The 24,212-nt window shown below is 43.1% G+C and overlaps 2 protein-coding genes across 2 annotated transcripts in view; one reads left to right on the top strand and one right to left on the bottom strand.

Annotated features, from left to right (window-relative positions):
- Nucleotides 1-8,962: 8,962 nt before the first annotated feature.
- LOC124046421 (GTP cyclohydrolase 1 feedback regulatory protein-like) lies at nt 8,963-13,888 on the top strand. The gene is made up of 3 exons (XM_046366768.1): nt 8,963-9,122; nt 12,486-12,580; nt 13,019-13,888. Exons 1-3 carry the CDS (start codon nt 9,087-9,089, stop codon nt 13,155-13,157), a joined length of 270 nt encoding a protein of 89 aa, XP_046222724.1. The 5' UTR covers nt 8,963-9,086; the 3' UTR covers nt 13,158-13,888.
- Nucleotides 13,889-16,353: 2,465 nt separating this feature from the next.
- Nucleotides 16,354-24,212, bottom strand: part of LOC124046418 (dnaJ homolog subfamily C member 17-like) — a 49,936-nt gene continuing 42,077 nt past the window's right edge. Inside the window, exon 11 of the mRNA XM_046366766.1 lies at nt 16,354-16,787. Coding sequence (XP_046222722.1) covers nt 16,668-16,787 — 120 coding nt within the window. The 3' untranslated portion in view covers nt 16,354-16,667. The remainder of the gene's footprint in view (nt 16,788-24,212) is intronic.

Raw genomic sequence — 24,212 nt, 5'->3', positions numbered from 1 at the left:
AGGGGAACAGGGACCATTACAGCATCAATGAGAATCTGAGGAGGGAATCAGTGTTCAGGAATATTCCCCCAGTGTGGGGAGTTTGAGTCTAGTTACACAGTAATATACAGTATACCTGTGTCACGGAGCTGTGCTGTAGCATGTAACCCCACCATATCTCTCTCTCTCTCTCTCTCTCTCTCTCTCTCTCTCTCTCTCTCTCTCTCTCTCTCTCACACACACACGCACACGCACACGCACACGCACACACAGTGACCTCCCGGGTGCTGTGTACTGTGCTGTGGAGAGAGAGCTGCCAAGTCACACAGCTTGAGAAGCAGGGAGGTCCAGGAACCCAGGGGGAGATGGTACGTGACAGAGAGCAAGCTGCCGCCGTATGTGTGTGGGGGGGGGGGTGTGTTTGTAGGGGGTAAGGAGGGTGACCTGGGCCGCGTGATCCTCTGTAGCCCCCAGGGGTGTAGAAGGGGGGGGCACACCATTAGAGAGGACCAAGCATAAACATTTTAAGTCACATCTGATTTCCACACTCACATGCTCATTTGGTTCTTGAGTATCGTATTTAACAAATTTGTGGCATCAAAGAAACAACACAGCACAAGAAAATACATTATACAACCTTCTCTGCTTTGCTGGCTCTGTACTGCAATTCACCACATGATTGGCTGATTGGCTCATTCCCACAGAAGGAGAGGAGAGGAGAGGAGAGGAGAGGAGAGGAGAGGAGAGGAGAGGAGAGGAGAGGAGAGGAGAGGAGAGGCGAGGCGAGGCGAGGCGAGGCGTGGCGAGGAGAGGAGAGGAGAGGAGAGAGGGAGAGGAGAGGAGAGGAGAGGAGAGGAGAGGAGAGGAGAGGAGAGGAGAGAACGCTCCACACTGAATCAGTCCCCTACCCCAAAACTCTGAAAGTGATTTTCTCACAGTATGTTGGAGGAAGTGATTCATTAGGCTGTGGCCCAGTTTGGATGGCCATTACCCAGAATCAGAAGCAGCCGCTCACCCCAGGCTGGTGCATGTGTTCTGTGATGAGTGGATGGAGGAAGCGAGGGATGAGGAAAGAAGGAATGGAGAAGAGGAGCGGGGGCCCGCTATGGTGCTGAGTCAACTACATAACAGCAGTCTCCAAACTCAGGGACACACTCCTCTTTCCTGGAAAGCCACAGAAATACTCTGCATGCTACAGGGACAGGAGTCTTACTTCACCAGAACAACAGAACTTCAGGTCCTAAAGTCTTAAAACGTGCGCCCACTGTTGTTGCTGGTCAGGATAGCAGATAGACCAGACCTCATGGGCAGAAAAATAATCTCTGGCTCTATGCTTGGTGGAGGCATGGCAGAGTTATTTTATCACCCTTTGGTTCCTGTTATAAAGGTTGTGGGGGGGGTGTGAATACTTTAAATGGAGCAAGGACAAGATGGAATGGAATGCATTGCTGTCTGACGTAACAATGGGAGTTTTATGCATGTGGTACCTCTCCCATGAGTGAGAGATGGAGAAAAGAGGAGGGAAGGTCGAGAATATAAATGGAGCCTATGTATTGTGGCCCTCGTTACTCAACCTCCCCAGTCCCTCTGCACACTTATTACAATACGTGTGTGTGTGCGTATGTGTGTTTTCCATGACCTTGCACCTCAGAGCTTGTAAAATGGGAGCAAATAATGAACTAGATAAGTGTCTGTGAGGTATTGGTCTTGGACCAGTTGGGACAGTGCAGCCCTCCCAACACAGTGAAGAATGTGACTCTTACCTCAACAGCATGAATCATGTTGTGAAACCACATAGAAAATACACATTTTCCTGGAAGTGAAACGAGTTACAGTACTAACTCATGGGTTACGTACTTCCCAAGTATTCCAATGTGTTAATGGTGAGTTCGCAGAAGTCTTTTTGCAACGATACAATTGCAACAATAAATCACATCTACCTACCACAAAAACGTAGTGAAACAGAATTGTTGACAGATTGTCAGTAATCCCAGCCTATACTGTATACATGTGGTGCAATGCAGAATGGAACCTCTATTCTACACACCGTAGCTGTTCAATCTAAACATCTCATGTCTCTGAAACTCTACAATAAATCCCATTCAGGAGTTATAACTATTACAGTACCTCCTGCACATTCTATCCTAATTTCATAAAGACATGTATAATGCTGAGAGGTCATAGGTCTTGGTAATGGTCAGTTCTCTCCAGCGGTGCTGTGGTCACGTTCTCTGGGTTTTCTTTCTAGGGGGGGGGGGGGGGGGTACAGCGTATGGTTCCTCATTTGAAAGGTACCAGAGAGAACTTGTTCCATTTGAACCCCCCAGACATATGGACTTCATCAAAGCCAGTAGTCCAATGACATCATTGTCACATAATTTACTCATTTTATCCTCTACGCCTCTAAATCGAGAGCTGAAGCTACAGTAAGGCTGCAACCCTTCAAGCCTTTTTTTCACCTCATAATACAGTATGCTGTTGTGAGCCTCTCTCTCTCTAGCCCTGTTTACACCCGGTGCTAACATGGGTCCTTTGTCCTGATCTTGTCCACATTCTGATTGTGCCACATTTTCAAGGGACCACATTTTCAATGTGTCTACACATGGTATTACAACGTGTCTCTTATCCACCCACTGTGTCTGCATTGTGACCAGATTTTCATGTCCCTTCCTTTAAGGAAATTATTTCACTGCTATTTTTCCAAATAATATTTACTTATTTAGTTTAAGACACATATTGATGGCATAAGTGAATGGTGACATTTGTCAACGGGCGGGATAATGAGGATTTAAATGGTTTCACTGCCAAGATCTGTCTACACTTGTAAGTTATACAGACACAATGCGTGTCTGACTACCTCCATAGGTGGTCAGGAAGATCGGATCACAATCAGATCACAATGCATCTTTTCATTGTTAGTAAAAATGTGGGCACAATCAGAAAGTGGACAGGAACAGGACAAAGGATGCATGTTAGAACCAGGTATAAACAGGTCTTCTCTCTCTGTGGTCTGATATGTCACACAGTGCAGGGCCACAGCTATCTGGGTTCACCAACCACCACTGTTTTTCCACTTGGTCACTCTTAGACTGAGTGGTGTCTTGTTAAGTGGAGATGAACCAGAGGCCATTTGTTATAATGGGCTCCAGAACACAATGATTTATTAAAGGAAAATAAAGGCAGGCTATGTTGAGAAGAACCATTTTATGTCAGCCTCTGTAGCTGGCAAATCAGTTATTGGTTTATCAGTCTTAATAAATCACAAACACTTACATGGCTTTCACAAGGGGAAGCAAGACATTATCACAGACATTAGTATCTGGAGTATGACAATATTTGGTCAGGTGACGTCACCAGACCAGACCTGAAGAGGTTTCCCACAAAGATAGAATGTGTTTTCATCTCAATGTGCCTGTATCCCCTCTTTATTCTGTCCTCTGTTAAAACTACTGTTCCTCTTCTCACGCTCTGTTTGGAGCGAAGCTGCTCCAGCTGTTGTCCAAAATGGCGTCATGCAAAAACACCTCACATAACCTTAAGTGTGGAACATGGTGGCCAGCCAGACATATTTTCACTGTAAACCAGGGGACCTCTCCCTGCTTCCTGCGATGTGGAAGGCCAGGTGTCTGGACAACTAATTTGCCGTCTTGTTGTTATAGGTTTAACAAAATCAATCTGTCCCTTTGGGTTTTTCTGCAGATTGTTGTTGCTGTTTTTTAAGAGCGTCCATGTTCTATCCCGAGACGATCCACGGAACAGATTAACTCTGCAGGCTGGTTAATAAACAACAACCACATGCTGCACCATAATAAAAAGCATGATGTCAACGCCAGCGCTTTATGGGAATCAGCACTCATGGCATTATGCATGGGTCCAGGTTGTCCTGCTTCATCCTCTGTCCCTCAGTCTCATCTGCTCCTTGATGGAGGAGAAGCTAAACTAGATCGCTACGGGGTCAAAACTTCACAAAGGGGCTGAGAGACCTGGATGTTTCCCACTATCAACACACACTTGTCAAACGGTCATGTGCTCCCTGGTATTTCCTTGATTCAAAGGCTTCCTCTGAGATGCTCGTTTTCCTCTTCAACAAACTGAAGTCTAATGCCAATATCCTGTGGTGGTTAGATAACTTGGAATAAAGGCTTCAACCACTTGTGGCACTTGTTTTTTATCTAGTTTTGGGCATGCTGAGGTGTTGAAGAGACAATATAGTCTAATCGGCTTGTTAAATGTATCATAGGGCAATTCCACAGTGAGGGAATTACACGGAGACTTTTCATTTTTAAAGGTATGCCAAACAAAAACATTGATTTCAAAGTTTAACAAACTATACAACTCTATGCATAATGAGTACTTTGAACAATTTACATGATACATTTGAAAAATTCCTGGAAAAATCTCCTGGTAAAATCTCCCTCAAATAAATTCTGTTACCAAACTTTGTATCTGCATAGTTCTTCCTGTAAATGTGTTTTTGTAAAATGTTAAGGGGAAATTGTTAAAAGTAGTCATTTGTTAAACTTTGAAATTAATGTTTTTTGTTTGGTATACATTTTAAGAGTCTCAACGTAATTCCTTGATCATGTAATTGCCCTATACTAAAACCCACTCACAATCATCAATTGACAGATGTGGAGGACATGCTGTATAGTCCACTTCCTAGCCTTCAATGAAACCAACTGCTCCCAATAAAGCCTTTAACTGGACTTTTCCTGCATTTTTAAGGCATTAAAGCAAAAGGAAATGTTACTTGTACATAATTACTTGAACTAATTTTTGTTTCATTTCCCCCTTTTTCAAACTATCATGTCAAAATATGTATTTAAAAAATATATATTCTTTCTGTTTTATGATTGCCTTCAGCAAAACAACTCCCTCATTCTGTATTTTTGAGGGGAGATTTTTATTAAATGAATTACTAGCAAGTGGCTGCCAGGACTGTTGTGTTGAAATAACACAGAGGATCAGAAGAGTGTTCTGTGCTCTCAGAAGCATCCAGAACCACCTCAAGCCAGCAGACTGTTGATAATTAACCCTGCTGAATGCAGACCAGACCCGAGGTCAGACTCAGGCCCAGAATATTGAGGGAACAGATACTGAAGGAGGAGAATGATACTATAAATTGCCCGTTCTCCAAAAAGCTATATGCCAGCCATTATTCCCAATACCATAACAGTATAGCAATGGAGGAGGATAGTAAAAAAAATGACGTTATTTTGTTGTCCAGTGCAAAACAAATCACAGTCTATGGATAGTACACAAAAACCAGGTAGGATACATTGAACAGCCACAGGAGAGAGAGCACAGTGGTCTGTAGGAGACAGGAGTCCCCAAGAGTGTTACTAGACTGCTGGGTAATATTTATGGCAGAGGGCTACTTTATGTAAGCTGTTGAGCATAATTAGGAAAGTTACTGAGCAGAAATTAGGTCAAGGATAAATCTCCTTTCAGAGCCTCTCCACATGTCAGATAGGAGGAAACACCGGGCTGCACAGGGATTGTGGCGCAGGCCTTAGGGGAACCACACACACTTATACACACACGCATTGGTTATTGGTCTGCTTTTATTAAAGACCCAATGCAACAAAAAGTATAAAGTTCACCACACCTTTCTCTTTCTTATATCTCCACCTCAGTCTGGTTCGATTTAAAGCTGTTGGACACTCACTCGCGGAGGCTTTGCGAAGCGAGCAGACGCATGTCTCAATAAAGAGATTTTCCCATGTTCATTTCTACTCCAGCTACAATAAACGTGCTTTTAGATATGAATTATGACAAACACTGAATCGAGCTGGCGCTAATGTCATGTGGGGTTTAAGGAGAGACTGTAGCTTTGTCTACACCATGATCTTTCGCTGTACAAGTGGAGGTTTGCCTGCTTATGTTGTCTCATAATTGAATCTCTTATCTTGCAGCTGGATGCTTATTGCTGACTATTTGATTTCTCTTTCAGTGAGCACTTAGTGTACATCTTTCATGTCCTTAGCCGTCTCGTATAATTCATCCCAGCCCACAAAAAAACGGCCATGATTTAAACAGATCACTTTAGCATCTAGGTCTAGTATGGTAGCTTCGTCTCTGGTCCCCACCCACTGATCCTCACAGCAAATAAATCCCTCAGCCATTGGCTTCCTGCATTGCTCCATGGGAAGCTGGGGCCTCATAAGTATCATGTGAAGTGTTCTCCCTCTGTCCAAAGGTACGTCTTGTGAGATGTCAGGGTGAAGCCAATCAATTAAAGAGAATTGTTCAACTCATCCAAAAGAGGACTACTCCTCCATGTCTCATTGACTTGTGAACAATGAACAGTGAAAGCTGCTGAAAGAAGCAACAAATCAAATCAAGTATATTTAAAAAGCCATTTTGACATGAGCAGATGTCACAAAGTGTTATATATAAACCCAGCCTATGCAGATGTAGAATCATTCATTTGGGTTTGGTCCATTATAAGGGTAGGTTATTAAAAAAAACTATATAGAAAGTGCTTCCTATATCCAACATTTGTGACTTTTCATTTGGAGACGTCATATGGTTCAAGGCAAAGCATTCTAATACTAATGTATTGCAATCGATTTACATATCAATAACAATGTCATGATAAATACAATGCCATTATCAAAAACAAGTAAACAACCGCACACCAGAAACGGCAGGCGACCAACTATCGACCGATTATCAGTGCAATGCCTTGTGCACCAATCATACTTCTGCAAAGGACAAGCACGTGTATTTTAGATTTTGTTTTGTGGCAGGAAACATAAATGTGTCTTTTGCAACCATAGAGGAAGCAAACATCTAGACATTGGCATTGTAGGTGGCAGGACGTAGCAAGCCAAAAAGTTGTGAAATATGGGCTTCCTCTGCATTCAGCAAAGAAACATGATTGAGTGTGTGAGAGTGAGAATGTGTGTGTGAGTTTGTGGTATTCGCAAAGATGGACTGAGCTACTGCTGTTTTGGGGCCAAGGGGAGCCTCACATTTACTCATCATGTGACAGTATTCTCTTCTTACTGCCGTCTGTGGGGAAATACTCCTCAGGCAGTAATTCATATCTCTCCCCTCATCACTGCTTCTCCGTGGTGAGAAGGTGAAGAAGAGATCCTTGTCAAAGAAGTAGACTGCTCCCTACGGCTGGGTAGGTTGTTCTTAGAATGAGCCCTGCTGTCCCTCCAAGTCACAGTAAAGGTGACCCTGGGCTCTAACAACGCACAACAGAAGAGCTAGATCAGGAAGTCCCTCAGAGAACCACAGGATGTTCAGAGGGCCCCAGGAACACATTCTAGGAGAGTTTTTTTTGGCAGGAGGAGTCGTTCATTTGTTTTTGGACAACAGCAGCGACATCCCCACTGGTTTCCAGTTTTCCTTTGTGAATCAAGTCTCCTCTGCTCTTCAGGGGGCTATAAAAATACAAAAAAGACATTCTGGGAAACCACCTTTCCCTTTTAACACTACTACTAATACTATAATAAGCCTATTGATGGCATTGGTCTACAAAGCCAGCAGGTGGCAATCTTCTCAACAAACCTCCCACCTGTGTGAATGGGAATGCATAGCCTGTATTCATCAGCCTGGGTTAGGGTTAGTATGCACTGTGTAATGCAGTGTAGAAAACACTCTTTGATAAAGACATCAACTACATTTGAGACAGCATGGTTCTAATTAGTCAGTGATATATCATACGTGCTGTTCAAATTGAGTTCCAGGAAATGTATAAAATCGCAAATCAACATGTTACGTCTTTTTAATAACGTGTTTTTCACAATAACAATAACAGCCTAAATCACATGTAAGCCCGGTTCACTGCCATTCATCTCTTCCCATCAGAGCAATACCAAGCTGTGATCACACTATAAATGACCAGCCCTGCTGAGCATGACATGCAAAGCCAAACTGATTGTCAAGTCCTCTTGTCGTCAAAAGGACAATACATTCATATTGCTGATTTGATCAATGTCCCCATCCATTGTTCTTTGGCTATTAGGTTGTCTTTCATTTCCCCCACAGCCTTAGAAGACTAATGCAAATGAGTTGTTGCTGCTCTTAAAAGAGAAATGAATACATCTCAGAACAGGAAATGAGAGTTCTAGACAGTAAAAATATGGTTGAGTACTGCACGCAGACAAAATCACAGTGCAGGCTGTGTACTAAAACATGTCGATGAGGACTGTGTAGTAGCAGCACCTTGATGTATATTGGATCGAAATGTATTTTGTGACAAAACTTTAAAAAAACAATATAATAGCCTAATATTTAGGACCTGTAAATACTGTCACCATTCATCATTACAGTGAGGATATTGAAAGGAGCTAAATATATATTTGGAGTAGGCTATAGATAAAAATAATTAGTGTTTGACTATGGAAAGTCGAAAGTTCATATTTCACAATTTAAAAAAAACAGGAGACATGCCACAGAGACAGAAGAACTCGGTCCACCTCTTAGAACTTTGACAGACAGGGTTTCTATTTTAGTTGTGAGAGCCAATGTATTTGTTGCCTAAAGAAGCTCTTCACATACGAAACCACTACGATTGCTACACATGCATGTCTTGGCTGAAGCCACATAATTAAAATAAACCACTTTAGTCGAACTGAGAGAAAAAAAATGAACATGGCATTATGTTCAGAGTCAGACGGGAAGCATTGCTACTCTGATTGCAACATGACCAGAGTTCACTTCCCAGATAGCATCTCCATGAAATGTAAACAAACCTATATATGTAAACAAATAGTCGTGCTACATTTATGATTGCCGCTGATTTAATAGGTCTAACAAAAATCGTTAAACATGATCAGATATTATTTTAATGTATAGCATGTTCACATTAAGTCCAGATTGTCATGTAAATTGGTTTCATTGCGTGTCAAATGTAATAGCTTTTACACTTTATTTTGCTCTTATATTGGACACGCGAGCACACTGTGCATACACCAGCTGTGTTGACAGCTGTTGAGAGTGAGAGTTGTGATTTGTCCATTGCGATGGGTGTTTCCGCATTCGCTGTCAGTGCGAGCGCAACTTGGAAAGGGGACTGTCGTGTCTCTGAAGTAACCGTCTAAAAATCATCCTTTCCCGGGGGACTACCCGTTAAACGGTTGAGATCCACGATGCCCTATGTACTCGTTAGTACTCAGATCCGTCTGGTTAGTATTCCTCTTCTCGTCATGTCATACAGTATGCATGCTTGTAGTTGACGCACGCGATATTAGACTCAAAATATGTTGTGAAGGCAGGCAATGGCTCTGCAACAATGTAGCCGATTTGACATTTTTCGCTTAGTACATTGCAACATATGTTCTGTTATGCAACATTGTAACATTTGCAAACTTGGAAGCAAAACAAATAAGTCTAACTACAGGACAATGTTGTGCACCAAATTAAAAACACATGTTCGCTGTTCAGTCAAATATTTTGGCCAATTTGTGTGCATATTGGGTCAATTGATTTTGAGATTGTGGATGGCCTGCCATGCAATCCGCGATGCGGACATAATCTCAATCACAGAATCCAGACATTAAAACTGAATTCAACAATATTCAAAAATGTATTGAAATGTAATTAATCTGCACAAGTTTATTATAAGAAAGACGTCAACAGAACGCATCAGTGATTCGTATTTCTTGCAACTTTTGGACGAGACAATGGCATGAAAATGCCCCGTCTGTGGGCGCGTTCGAGTGGATCACTCTTATTATTTAGTCACGCCTGTCAAAGTGTATTGAAGGTTTTCAAAATTGTCCGAATTGTGACTGATGGTCATCGACTGCATGAACACGTGATAAAAATAATGTGATCAAAGGTCATGTAGTTTTTGATGAAGTCGCTGCACTGTCTTTATTTGACATCATTTATCAGATGCTCTTATCCAGAGTGACACAGTAGTCAGTGCATACATTTTCATACTTGTCGCCCTTGGGAGCCAGACCTGTATAGCCGTAACAGACATGTTGGTGAGCACAACCCTGGCGTTGCAAGCGCCATGCTCTACCAACTGAGCTACACGGGACTGCTTCTCACCAACTGCACCTTGCAGCCATCACCTGCATTGTGGGAGGCACTATATGTCAACACACTTTGCACATTCTAAAACTACAGGGGGATACAAATGAAAGTGATATTTCAGACCTCTCTAACCAATTAATTGTGTTCATTTTGTGAGTGTGTGGTATAGAAAAGTCTAGTTCTTGCTTTTTGATTGCATGTTACTGTTGGCCTATCGGGAAGATAGGCCATGGAGATGTCAAAACATATTTTATTAAAGTTATCTTTCATAAGATTAGCACAGATATTCTCAGGGGACCCCACATGGGGCACTGACACAAAGTTTGGGAGCCACATACTAACCTCTCTGTCTCCTATGCCTTTCACCTGAATGTATTGCAGCCTGCCTCAGCACTGAACGCCACATCATTGATAGAATATAATAGCACACTGTATTCCATTTAGCATACACTTTTATCCAAATGTCTACTCTCTGTAAAGCAAAGTTGAGAACTTCGTAGCGTATTTCTTGCTCCGGCTGAGGTAGACCCCGTTTAACGTTAGCTTCTTACTTTATCCTTTTAGCTGCCCAGAGTCTTTCAACTTTACGACAATTAAAGTCTCTGCCGACAGATAGCCACCTGACTGACTCATTCTCCGAGGATCGTTTTGTTTGTTAGTACGGCAGTCGGCAGGAGTCGCAGGACGGTTTTAAAATGGCCTTTTGTCCAGCACCTCGCAAACACTGCCAGTAGCGTCTCTATTTGTCTACTTGATCCGCCTCCGAGTTGGGGTAGTTCGTTTCATGTCTCCGGCCCTCGGCCTGTACCGCGAGTCCGGAGGACGCAGGCGAACATAACGAGCTACCCACTGTTAATGATTCTAGTCGTTCGAAGAGGCTGGCACAATTCAGATCAGTCAGATCAAGAATATAAGCGTCCTGAGCTTGGGAGCAATATTTAAAATGTTGACCCGTAATTGATTTTCGTTATTGTGTACAAAATCTATTTGTATTCTTTTTTGGGGGGGGGACGAGGTTTCAAAAAATTACCCAGGTCCGAACCTCGGTGTCCTCATATGTAGTTACGGCCATGGTCATAAATATCTAATTAATGAACGAAATTGCATGAAAATGTATCGAGGCTGATGCAGGTGAGCTGGGGTACAAAGGAATCCTCAGGCCAGCAAGGACATCTCTCTTTAGTATGTCTGCCACACTGAATGCTGTAAAAAGAAGAGACAGTGGCAATAATGTACAGTTGAAGTCAGAAGTTTACCAAACACCGTAGCCAAATGCATTTAAACTCAGTTTTTCACAATTCCTGACATTTAATCAATGTAAAAATTCCCTGTTTTAAGTCAGTTAGGATCACCACTTTATTTTAAGAATGTAAAATGTCAGAATAATAGTAAAGACAATGATTTCAGCTTTTATTTCTTTCATCACATTCCCAGTGGGTCAGAAGTTTACATACACTCAATTAGTATTTTGTAGCACTGCTTTTATATTGTTTAACATGGGTCGAACGTTTCAGGTAACCTTCCAACAATAAGTTGGGTGAGTGGCCCATTCCTCCTGACAGAGCTGGTGTAATAGAGTCAGGTTTGTAGGCCTCCTTGCTCACACACACTTTTTCAGTTCTGCCCACAATTTTCTATAGGATTGAGATCAGGGCTTTGTGATGGCCACTCCAATACCTTGACTTTGTTGTCCTTAAGCCATTTTGCCACAACTTTAGAAGTATGCTTGGGGTCATTGTCCATTTGGAAGACCCAGTTGCGACCAAGCTTTAACTTCCTGAATGATGTGTTGAGATGTTGCTTCAATATATCCACATCATTTTCCTGCCTCATGATTCTATTTATTTCGTGAAGTGCACCAGTCCTTCCTGCAGCAAAGTAAAGCACCCCGACAACATGATGCTGTCCCCATGTGCAGTTGCAAATTGTAGTCTGGCTTTTTTATGGCTGTTTTGGAGCAGTGGTTTCTTCCTTGCTGAGCGGCCTTTCAGGTTATGTCGATATAGGACTCGTTTTACTGTGGATATAGATATTCCAACATCGTCACAAGGTCCTTTGCTGTTGTTCTAGGATTGATTTGCACTTTTCACACAAAGTATGTTCATCTCTAGGAGCCAGAACGCGTCTCCTTCCTGAGCGGTATGACGGCTGCATGGTCCCATGTGTTCATACTTGCGTACTATTGTTTTGTACAGATGAACGTGGTACCGTCAGGCGTTTGGAAAATGCTCCCAAGGATGAACCAGACTTTTGTAGATCTACAATACAAAAAAATACAAAAACAGACCCATTGGAATTGTCATATAATGAATTATAAGTGAAAACAATTCTGTAAAGAATTGTTGGAAAAATTACTTGTCATGCACAAAGTAGATGTCCTAACCGACTTGCCAAAACTATAGTTTGTTAACAAGAAAATGTGGAATAGTTGAAAAATGAGTTTTAATGACTCCAACCGAAGTGTATGTAAACTTCCAACTTCAACTGTAGGTGTTGTTTTTCAGGAGACTGGGCCAACCATGGTAGGAGATGAATACTCTGACCCAGCCATAATGAACTACCTGGGAGCCAGGAAAACCACCATGCTGGGGAACAATTTGTGAGTGTTCAGTGTGTCACAAGTGACATCAAATCAAATCTTATTGGTCACATACACTTATTTAGCAGATGTTATTGCGGGTGTAGCGAAATCCATCCTTATTGTTGTCAGGAAATGGTTCTTACTTTCATAGTCACAGAGCCATGGAACAATGGTGTAGCAGTGAAAGATAAGTTGTACCAGAGCAGAAAGGAGACTGCTGTTCTTTAGTTTGGGAGCAGACCAGCAGAGCTGATGGAACGCAGAACAGGGAAGTGTTGTCGTTGTGGATCTGCCACGGGTTGCTTTTGTGAAATTAACCAAAAGGTGTTGAGGGACTAATCACAAAAGCAAAATCCTGACTCATTGAGTCCTCCTGCGTGTGTTAGCACTCCAGACGACAGAGTTTACAATGGGTTTTACAGGTCGCGAAAAAACAACGCTTTGTGCCTCTTGCAGCTCGGAGTACCACGTGGACGACACTCCGCGGTTGGTGTTGGACAAGCTGGAGAAGATTGGCTTCCGTGTGGTGACCATGACTGGCGTGGGACAGACGCTGGTGTGGTGCATGTACAAGGAGACAGGCTACATAACCTGACCGGGGGTCAGTGTGAGTGTGTCCTCCTGGGCGATGAGGTTGTGATTGTAGTGTCCTCCGTCCAATGAGGGGCCACAGAGAAAACCTATACTATACATTTAACATTACAAATCAAGGCAGAGAATTCTATTCATTCATCCTGCTACTGTTTTCTCAGTGATGTAATGGTTCTCTCTACCTTCTAGTCATTTTTGAGCAAAGGGAGCAAAGTACAGAATTTGACATAAAGGACCTTAAATTAGTTAATTTATATAATGACGCTACTTGTCAAACATTTGTACTTCCGTTCAGACGCACTCCAATGTTTTGGAGAAGCTACCAAATAGATATGCGAGTAGTGGCTTGTTCATAATCTATCATACCAATTGGTAAACAGACTTCAGGGAAATAGATGACAATGTACATTCCAGAAAGAATTACAGCTCAAATGACCAAGATTAATTTTACCTGAGTAGAGAGTATAGTTCATGTCATTTCAACTATCTGTAACTGAACCTGAATGTCAACTGTGAGATTAATCAGTTTCAAAGTTTATTTTACTTTGTCTTTAGGCCAAACAAATATTTACCTTTTAATTTTACCAATCGACAAACATTCCTTTATCCTGACTCCATCATGGCACAACAATCTATTCCATTACATTAGAGCTATTGATGTAGTTTTCTTGTAATTAGTGATATAAATTAATGAGAAGCACGTGAGGCAATTATAATAAAAGGTGACTTATTTGATGTCATTTGTATCCGATTTGTTCCAAGGCACGTCTCAACTCTCAAGGAGGTACAGTTTAGTAAAAGGACAGGTTGGAAGTCTGATCTCCCCATCTGCCAGTAGAATATGGTTAGCATTACATTTGTTGGATAAATCAGATACTGTTTTCTTAGGAAAGAGAGTAAGAACAGTGCCTTCTCGCCTCAGGCCCAGGAGAAATATGGTGTCTCTGCAGCGTTTAGGTGATTTCTGAGACTCAAAGTGGGCCGGTCACAGCTCAGTACACAGGGCGAGGTCAGAGTCAGGTTGTGTCCTGTGAGTGTGACGAGTGCTGCAGGAGGCCTGTCCGAGGCCCGGCCGGAGAGAGACCGTGTGAGGCAGCCCTTTTGCTGCTGGGTGGTTTCATTAGAGGCTCATTTGCAGCTCCTGGGTTGCCAGCGCGTGTCTGAGGCTAACCCCAGATCACTGAGCCTTCACCAGGCCTGCCCCCTCTGCCGTGACTTTGCCACCATTTAGCTATCAAAAGGGTCCCTAATTTATCCATGCAGGTGTAACTGTGACAGTTCCAGGTTCCGCTCGTGTCCGAGGAGCTGCCAGTTTCCACACGGACAGAAAATCCTAGGAAGAGGAGGAGAGAATGCTGTGAAGATGCCGCCGGGGGCTTCTCCTGTTGATTGGATGGACTTTGTTGGGACGCTGTGTCTTCCCGTTTAATTTGCATGCAGCACAGTCTGCTGGCACAGGGCACAGTCAGGATGTGTTTCTGGAAGGGGAATTGTAATTGTATTTCCTCTGCTGTAATTTGGACAATGAATGTTTGGCCTTTTTTTCTCTCCGGGATATGAAAAGGCGGGATATGAAAGGCAGACCGTCAAATGCATAAACAGAACCATCTGATGAGCGTATATTGCAGTAGGAGAGGAGGGGGAGAAGAGCAGCGTAGGGACCAGATGGCTCACACCACACCGTGCCACACCACAGCTGGTTGTTGTGTAAGAGTTGCGGCAGGCCGGGAGTGCCGGGAAGCTAGATCACTGGGATGGACCGCCTGGCTCCTAAATAACACAATGACAGGAGGAAACGCCACAACCCCACAAATTGAGACACCATTACGCCATAGTTCCCCGAAGGACAAAATATATATATATATATATATATTTTGAATTTGGGATGTTCCACAGAGAGAGGAGACTGTTACAAAAGCCTGTTTCCCCATCAGACTGACCACAGTCTGGCTCAGTGTGACAGGTCCTGACCACAGCAGTAGCCTGTCAAATCAGGAGACCTCTTCCTCCATGAGCAACTCCTTTAGTAGCCTCTATTGGGAAACTCATCTGAAATTGGAACCTCAACAAACCGGAAGAGAGCAACTTAGTGCAATGGTCATGACACTGTATGAGCATATGGTTCATGAATGCCATTGATGTACAGAAATGACATATTATTGATTTTGGGGACTGAAGTTGGTTTCACTGCCTTCGGTGGGCCAACCAGTCATCCAATGACCTCTTCAGTGTTCAGGTACTTTCAAGGTCCAGTGTAGCTCAGTTGGTAGAGCATGGCGCTTGTAACGCCAGGGTAGTGGGTTTGATCCCCGGGACCACCCATACGTAGAATGTATGCACACATGACTGTAAGTCGCTTTGGATAAAAGCGTCTGCTAAATGGCATATATTATATATTAAGGGAACTTATGTATTTACTATAACACAACCTCTAAACATGTGACAAAGGAGACATAAGGGTGAATCAAACTTAAGAGTAAGCATTTTTTAAATACTAAATACAACAGTACAGTTTACAGCCTTGAAGTTGTACAGCACTGTACAGTACTGCCTCTGTAAATTGGTACAAAGCCTTAGATATAGAAAATCCCAGGAACAATCATAACCAGCGCTGCGATAAGGGCCTCCATACTATATTCCCTTTATCACGTGAGCCCACAAGCATTCCCTTAAAACCTGCCTACAGTACTACCACTCCAGGCTAATTGCCGATTAAACATGGAACAGCCATGACTTTCCCATCTTCTGATCACACGGTCGTGGTTTGGACTGTTGGAAGACTCAACTAGTTTCTCTCACACACACACACACACCAAAAATTGCATTCAAGGGAAACGACTCAGTCTCTTGGCTGCAAAGATATGGTAATGAAAGAACGTTTCACAGTTAGAGCGAGGGTGACAGACGCAAATCACATGGTTGCAGCATTTAGATCTGGTGTCGTTGTGTTGGATGGCCCAACTCTTTGGGTTCTTTTGAAATATAAATCTTGTTCCCCTGTTTTGTCTTAGAAGAGGTTTGGATGAAAAAGTACATTGGTTGAGATTACATTACAGTAGTAGCTGGAAACATATAAACTATGTCATTTAGCAGATGCTTTTAATCAAACCCCCCCCCAACCCTGGCAGTGCAAGCACCATGCTCTACCAGCGGAGCCGTACCGGTAGTAATTCAGTGAATGACAAACAAGAAAACACACATTCTGTAAAGGAGATGTTTATTCAATAGATAATTCATAATAAAACTACGAGATGTGCTTTATGAAACTAAAGCATCGGGTGTGTAGTAGAGTTAGGGTTGTGGCTGGACTGGGGCCAGGATTCATAGAACGGCTTGTTAAAGCGCTGTGCCCTGCACTACTGACAACGTGTCTTTTAAAAGGCAATTTCCCAGACGTTCGCAGAGGTCGCAGATGTCGGCTCAAATGGAAATTACCTTTAAAATGTCAAGCACTGTGCACTTATAGACCTTATAGACAACACAACTTGGATTGAATCCCGGCCTGGGCCTGGTACTAAGCAGCATTCTCCTCGTCCTCCCTCTGCATCTCCTCTATAAGTCTCTGTCTCTCTGCTGCCTGTCTCATCTTCATCAGCACCACACTCTCGTAGTCCCGCTCGCTGCTCAGGGCGCCCTGCAGGGAAAGACAGACACAGACACAGGCAGGTAGATGAAGGACAGGTACAAAGATATAACAACCAGTGATCCTTACCATGGTCTTTTAAAAAGGCTTTACTTCAGTTACCAGTGTAAAACATTCAAAAGGAAGAAGAAACCATCTGCTAAGCCGTTGCATTAATAATGGGATAACACGGGTAAAGAGTGCAAATGCAAAAATACAATGTTACATAGGTGGAACAAATGATAACACTGTCTGTCACTGCTGCCGTCTGTGTATCTGTCTGACCAGAGAGAGGAGAGAACCGCTTCAGATGCACACAGAGTACAAAACATTAAGAACGCCTTCCTAATATTAATGTCCCCTTTTGCCCTCAGAACAGCCTCAATTTGTCGGGGCATGGACTCTACAAGGTGTCGAAAGTGTTCAACAGGGATGGTGGCCCATGTGGACTCCAATGCCTCCTACATTTGTGTCAAGTTGGCTGGATGTCCATTGGGTGGTGGACCATTCTTGATATACATGGGAAACTGTTGAGCGTGAAAAACCCAGCAGGGTTTCAGTTCTTGACACAAACTGGTGCGCCTGGCACCTACTACCATACCCCTTTCAAAAGGCACTGAAATATTTTGTCTTGCCCATACGCCTTATGAACAGCGCACAGATACACAATCCATGTCTCAATAATCTCAAGGCTTAAAAATCCTTATTAAACCTGTCTCCTCCCCTTCATCTACACTGATTGAAGTGGATTGAACAAGTGACATTAATAAGGGATCATAGTTTACACCTGGTCAGTCAATGTCATGGAAAGAGCAGGTGTTCCTAATCTTTTGTACACTCAGTTTACATCCGAGTCTCAGTTACAAATAGGATGACAGCGGGTTAGCATGCATTAGACGGGCCGGAGGAACTATGACAAAATAATTCACTGCCCGAGGTCAGTAAGCTGGGATGCTGCCTGCCTGCGTGGTCGTCCTTGTGTGATTGCTTTGAAGGGCTGGGGTGGGAGAGCTGTACAGGGATTCCCTTACTGAGGGAAATTAGAGAGGCCAGAGTGAGCCAGCCACCGGCTAATGGCTAATCAGCCGGGCTGGAACAGACGCAGGCTAGCCTCAGCTCAGCCTGTACTCCAGCCCTCTACGGTCACACACACACATACACACACACACGGTACTGGTATTCCTTGTATACAGTCTCATTGTTGTTTTATTGTGCTACTATTTACTTTTGTTGTTAATTTTGTCCATTTTTAACTCAGCATTTTTGGGAAAGGGCTTGTCAGTAAGCATTTCATGGTCAAGTCTACACCTGTTGTATTCGGCGCATGTGACAAATACCATTTGATTTGATTTTTGGATTTGACACACACACACACACACACACACACACACACACACACACACACACACACACACAGATAAGCTTAGGCTGCACAGTCAGCACTAGGTGCCGAGACACTTTAAAAAAAAAAGCATGCAAAGACACATTCTTATGCATGTATACACAGTCAGTCACACACACTGCCCGTAATCCTGACATGGAGGGGGAAGGAGGCTCAGTGTCCACGGAATAAACCTTTTGTTTTATAGGATTAGATCGAGGAAGTCTGCTGTGCCAAGGAAGTATCTCCTTAAGACCGCGAGGGGAGAGAAGAGAGGGAGTGTGTGTGGATGTGTGAGAGAGTGAGACAGAAGAGAAAGTGGGAGACAGAAGAGAAAGAAAGGGGGAGAGAGACAAAGTGAAATGAGAAGAAGAGAATGAGGGAGGTTCAGAGAGTGGCTCGGCGAGGTAAACCATCTGGAAGAGATCACTGGGACTCCAGCATCCACCCATGTGTGCGAGAGAGAGGAAAGAAGATAGGAGAGAAGGAGGGATGGTGTGCGGATGCAGGCTCCCTCGCCCTGCTGTTGGATAGAGGGCTGTGATTATCATTCCAGTAATGTGAGCTCAAGTCCTTGACTAACATGTAACTATGAAATACCACGCAAGCTCAATTAAGTGTTGCATCTTCAATTAAACAAAACAAATGGTGTAACTGTGGGCCGGAGGAAATGCAGTCCCCCTTTTCCACCTCTACTCCACACTGACCTCTACTGGCCACTCTCTGAAATGCTCATTAAAAAAAACAGCCTATATGACAGAGTGGTCTCCATTGATTTCCCATGTATGGTCAATAGAAACTCTAGTGGTTCACTGCCCATGGCTCAGAACACAAACAGGTGTCTATGAGTGGTGTGGTGCACTTCTCTGGCTGAGAGCTGTTTCCTTTCTTGGGGACTTGGGCACTCAACGTACATGTTTAGCCTGTGCATCACACTAACCAAACACTTGGGGAGATGTGTTTGTATGTACAAGTCTGTGTGTGTGTGGGCCGGAGGGAGTCTAGGGAAACCGCAGAACACAAACAATAGGACCCACAACAAAGCCAGGAGAAGAAGACAGGGCCAGCACAGAGACAGGATGACAAACACACACTGCCCCGGTCCTCGCTTGCTTGCTTACAGCACTGATATCACTCACGGGCCAGGCCTCCCAACAGCACGCAACAAATTGACCCCAGGCCAGCCGTGACATCACCATACACCAGGCAGAGCTGTGAGTTAGGGTGCTCCCCTGGAAGAGGCAGGCCATGTTGCAGATGGCCAGGCACTGTGTTCCCCACACAGACAGATGGGATCAAGAGATCGGCTCTACATTAGACCCACCGGTCTCTGTGTGTGTGTGTGTTCGCATCTTGAGTTACACATATTACACACTTTTGTTGATGAGAAAGGAGAACAAAAAGTGGTATCTGATCTGGCAGATGATCACAGAAGGACTGATCTGAAAACATAGCAGTATCGTCTAAGGGTATTCATTCCTTCAACCTACTGCAGGGTAGAAATTAGAGTCATCAAGAGAAAGAGACTAATTTTCTCCCCCTCCTAAATCTCTCTCTCTCTCCAGCTCATGACAGATGTGTGCTTCTCGGGCTGTGATGGCCTGATGATGTCATTAAAGGCCCAATGCAGCCTTTTCTATACCAAATCATTTCTAGGTATCAATTAAATACCTTATTGTAATAGATTTCCATTAAAAAGGGAAACATTGCTTTTTAGCAAACAATTCTCAAGCAAGAACTTTCCTAGGACTGTCTTGGGAGTAGTCTGAGTGGGGTGGGTAAAACTACTATAGCTGGAGCATATCAGCCAATGAAAAGTGTCAAATTTACTTGCATGTGACAATGCTAAATTATTGCTGGCCCCATCAGATAACATGGCACACATTATGCTAACCTCATCAGGTGGAACTGATTATATGCTTGCACGAGAGGGATATTTTGAACCTACAAATTCAAGGTTTAGTTGTTCCATTGATCTGTAATAAAATGGTGTGTGCCAATATTGCGCCGAATCATCCTTGACTTGGCTACTTACTACGTTAGACAACATTTTCTCATATATAACAAAATCCCATGTTTTTGTTTATGAGTTTCACACACATCCATGTGCTTTTATTGAAAAATATAAGTTAGGTCCTTACAACATGCAAGTTTATCATACATAAAATATACATAATATATATATATATATTTTTTTTTTTTAAAGAGACTCACGGATTTGTCAAATAGCAGTCATATAGGCGATCATTGTCATCATCGCTTCTTGGTGGCACCAATGCTAAAGCGGTTAACTCACAATTGATAGTGCACTTTAACCCTGTGGCTTTTTTGTTGAGGAACAAACCTTCACTGCCGCTCCTTGACGCTCAATTAAAAACATGTGCGACAAAGTGGATGATTATAATAATGCATAGCCTATAAACCGTTGTAGCCCTACATTTAGGTGTACACGTCCATGTATTATAGCCTGTGCATTATGATTATTAGGAAATAGCAGTGCGTTTGTGTGAATATCAAAAGGTGGGGGGAAAAAAAACTAAAAATGAACATGTGGCAATTACGTGGACTAGGCACTTTACACAGAGAGCAATTTGACCAGTCAATCAAATATACTTTGATGATAGTTGCTTTGATGATCAGAACATGCTGTTGGACATCATTAAAAAGTGTTGGAACACATCCAATTCTTTGAATTGGTTGATGCACTTGTGCCAGGATATAACCTGTTGAAGTTAGCATAGGGCTAACTTGTACCATGTTATCTGATGGGAACAGCTACAATTTAGCGTTCAGTCACATGCAAGTAAATCAACGCTTTTCATTGGATGATATGCATTTTGTGCGGGAGAACCCATTTGACTTTAAATGTTTGCTTATGTTCACAAGTACAGCCCCGCTGTCACTGGGAGAGGTTTGGAACTCATTGTTATTGGTCTATTCACCAATTTACCACATATTGGATGTCCCCATGGAAAGCTGAAACTCCCAGGTATGCAAACCTTCTGATTAGAAGGTCATTTGTAGACTGTATTTTCAAAATTAGCAACTAACTGATACAATTATTATTTGAAAAAAATTAATCACACTTTTACAGTGTTAGTTTCATCAGCTGTTGTACGATATGATATAAAACACAGGGAAATTGAATTTTGACAGCACTGCGTCATGGACATGAGACGGAGCTTGTCTGCCTCCTTAACTGGCAGTCCAGAAACAGACTGGAAGCCATCAGCCCTCATTAGCCTAAAGAGAGAGATCACGAGGAGAGATGTGTGTTTGTGTACAGCGTTGATAAACATAGAAGTCTTTGAATGATTTGGACAAGACTGAAAAGACTTGAAGCCATCACCTCCTTTCAGAACATTCTGATCAACATCTCTTCAGTTTGCTTTGATTTCCTGCTCTCCAAGATCCACTGTAAACAATGACACACATCCCGCTCCAAGGTGTCTGAGACAAATAGGTCAGACAGCTCCTCCTATAGACTACTTTACTTCTACCACAGAACTACCACACCATAGTGGTTGTACAGGTAAATTACTGCTAGGTCTAGATGTGGATTTCATCCTTGACAATAAAAACTGTACAGTACATATGGCATTTCAAAAAATGTCATTAAATGAACACAAGGGGTTAAGATTTGTTGAATATCTGCCAAGTTGGTCTCTTTCTGGCCATGCTGTGGTTCAAGATAAAATGTTCTACTTGCACTGCAGTCTGGTGAAACTAATCAAGGGGCCATTTCTCTGCAGTGCATGTGTGTGCGTGAGTGTATGCATGTGTGTCAGTGGGCTATGGACCCAGTGATTTATGAGAGCCAAATACTTATGTAGAGATCATTAGGGGTGTGTGTGATATGTGCGAGAGTGTGCCCAGGCGCTCCCGCATAGTCAAACAAACACACACTGGGCAGGAGGATCGCATATGCCACAGTCAAACTGTGATTCCTCATAAGAGTAAATTCACACTTTATAAATGGGAGAAGATCAATCATCATCATCATTATTTTTTGAGAACAGACATAACACAAAAGGAATCCAGGTCTATAGACAGACTTTGTAATGAAGGAGCAAATATTAGATCATAATACTGCAGTAAGCGCTACAGAAATGGGCCCCAAGTCAACTTCCTGTGTTATTCAGTTAAGGCCACAATCAGAATTGAACACCTAGTTTCTTAATGTCATTCAGAGTTTGGGGAAAGGCACGTTTCCCTCTAAAGAAAAGCTAAGCTATAGAAATAAAAACATACTGTATGTATGTACGCTGAAGCAAAATATTAAACACAACATGTAACATTTTCAAAGATTTTACTGAGTTACAGTTCATATAAGAAAATCTGAAATGAAATACATTTCATTAGGCCCTAATCTATGGAAAACTGGAAAACGCATATCCTGGGACTATATTTATTGTAGCTGGGGACTTTAACAAAGCAAATCTGAGGAAAACGCTATTGAAGTTTTACCAACACATGCTACTCACACATAAAAAAATTCTCGACCATTGCTACTCTCCCTTCCGGGCTGGCTACAAGGGCTTCACCCGCCCTCCCTTCGACAAATCAGATCACGCCTCCATTCTGCTCCTCCCTTCCTATAGATTGAAACTCAAACAGGAAATACCTGTGATAAGGACTGTTCAACGCTGGTCTGACCAATCGGAATCAATGCTTCAAGATTGCATGATCAAAACAGACTGGGATATGTTCCGGGTTGCCTCTAGAAATATCCGCTTCCGAGGACTGTGAGCTCTCGTTCTCCGTGGCCGACATGAGTAAGACATTTAAGCGTGTTAAACCTCACAAGGCTGCCAGCCCAGACGGCATCCCTAGCCATGTCTTCAGAGCATGCGCAGACCAGCTGGCTGGAGTGTTAACAGACATTCAATCTCTCCCAATCCCAGTTTGCTGTCCCCACTTGCTTCAAGATGTCCACCATCGTTCCTGCACACAAGAAAGCGACGGTAACTGAACTAAATGACTATCGTCCCGTAGCACTCAAATATGTCATCATGAAGTGCTTTGAGAGGCTCGCTAAGGATCGTATCACCTCCACCTTACCCAATACCCTAGACTCACTGCAATTTGCATACGGCCCCAATAGATCCATGGATGACAATCACCATCGCACTGCACACTGCCCCATCACATTTGATCAAGAGAAATACCTACACTACATGACCAGAAGTATGTGGACACCTGCTCGTCAAACATCTCATTCCAAAATCATCATCAATAAAATATGGAGATGGAGTTGGTCCTCTCCCTTTGCTGCTATAACAGCCACCATTCTTTTGTGAAGGCGTTCCACAAGATGCTGGAACATTGCTGCCACAAAAGCATTAGTGAGGTCGGGCACTGATGTTGGGCGAATAGACCTGACTCGCAGTCAGCAATCCAATTCATCCCAAAGGTGTTCAATGGGGTTGAGGTCAGGGCTCTGTGCAGGCCAGTGAAGTTCTTCCACACCGATCTTGACAAGCCATTTTTGTATGGACCTTGCTTTGTGCATGGGGGCATTATCATGCTTAAACAGGAAAGGGCCTTCCTCAAACTGTTGCCACAAAGTTGGAAGCACAGAATATTCTAGAATGACATTGTATGCTGTAGCGTTAATATTTCCCTTCCCTGGAACTATGTGGCCTAGCTCAAACAATGAAAAACAGCACCAGACTATTATTCCTACTCAATCAAACCTTACAGTTGACACTATGCATTCGGGCAGGTAGCGTTCTCCTGGCATCCGCCAAACCCAGATTTGTCCGTCAGACTGCCAGATGATGAAGTGTGATTCATCACTCCAGAGAACCCGTTTCCACTGCTCCAGAGTCCAATGGCGGCAAGCTTTACACCACTCCAGCAGTCGCTTGGCATTGGCATGGTGATCTTAGGCTTCTGTGCGACTGCTTGTCCATGGAAATTAAGTTCCCGACAAACAGTTCTTGTGCTGATGTTACTTCGGTAGTGAGTGTTGCAACCGAGAACAGACCATGTTTTTAGTGCTTCAGCACTCGGTGGCCCCATTCTGCGAGCTTGTGTGGCCTGCCACTTCGCGG

Source organism: Oncorhynchus gorbuscha, linkage group LG10, assembly GCF_021184085.1.
Source record: "Oncorhynchus gorbuscha isolate QuinsamMale2020 ecotype Even-year linkage group LG10, OgorEven_v1.0, whole genome shotgun sequence".
In the NCBI taxonomy this organism is placed as follows: domain Eukaryota; kingdom Metazoa; phylum Chordata; class Actinopteri; order Salmoniformes; family Salmonidae; genus Oncorhynchus; species Oncorhynchus gorbuscha.
The sequence above is the reverse complement of the archived record's forward strand: the minus strand, read 5'-3'. Positions and strand labels throughout refer to the sequence as shown.

What these genes read in the sequence shown, in the direction of transcription:
- LOC124046421 (XM_046366768.1), top strand. Translation starts at nt 9,087, where the DNA reads ATGCCCTATGTACTCGTTAGTACTCAGATCCGTCTG. An exon ending in TTAGTACTCAGATCCGTCTG is followed by an intron (nt 9,123 to 12,485) that starts GTTAGTATTCCT and finishes GTTGTTTTTCAG; the next exon opens with GAGACTGGGCCAACCATGGT. An exon ending in ACCATGCTGGGGAACAATTT is followed by an intron (nt 12,581 to 13,018) that starts GTGAGTGTTCAG and finishes TGCCTCTTGCAG; the next exon opens with CTCGGAGTACCACGTGGACG.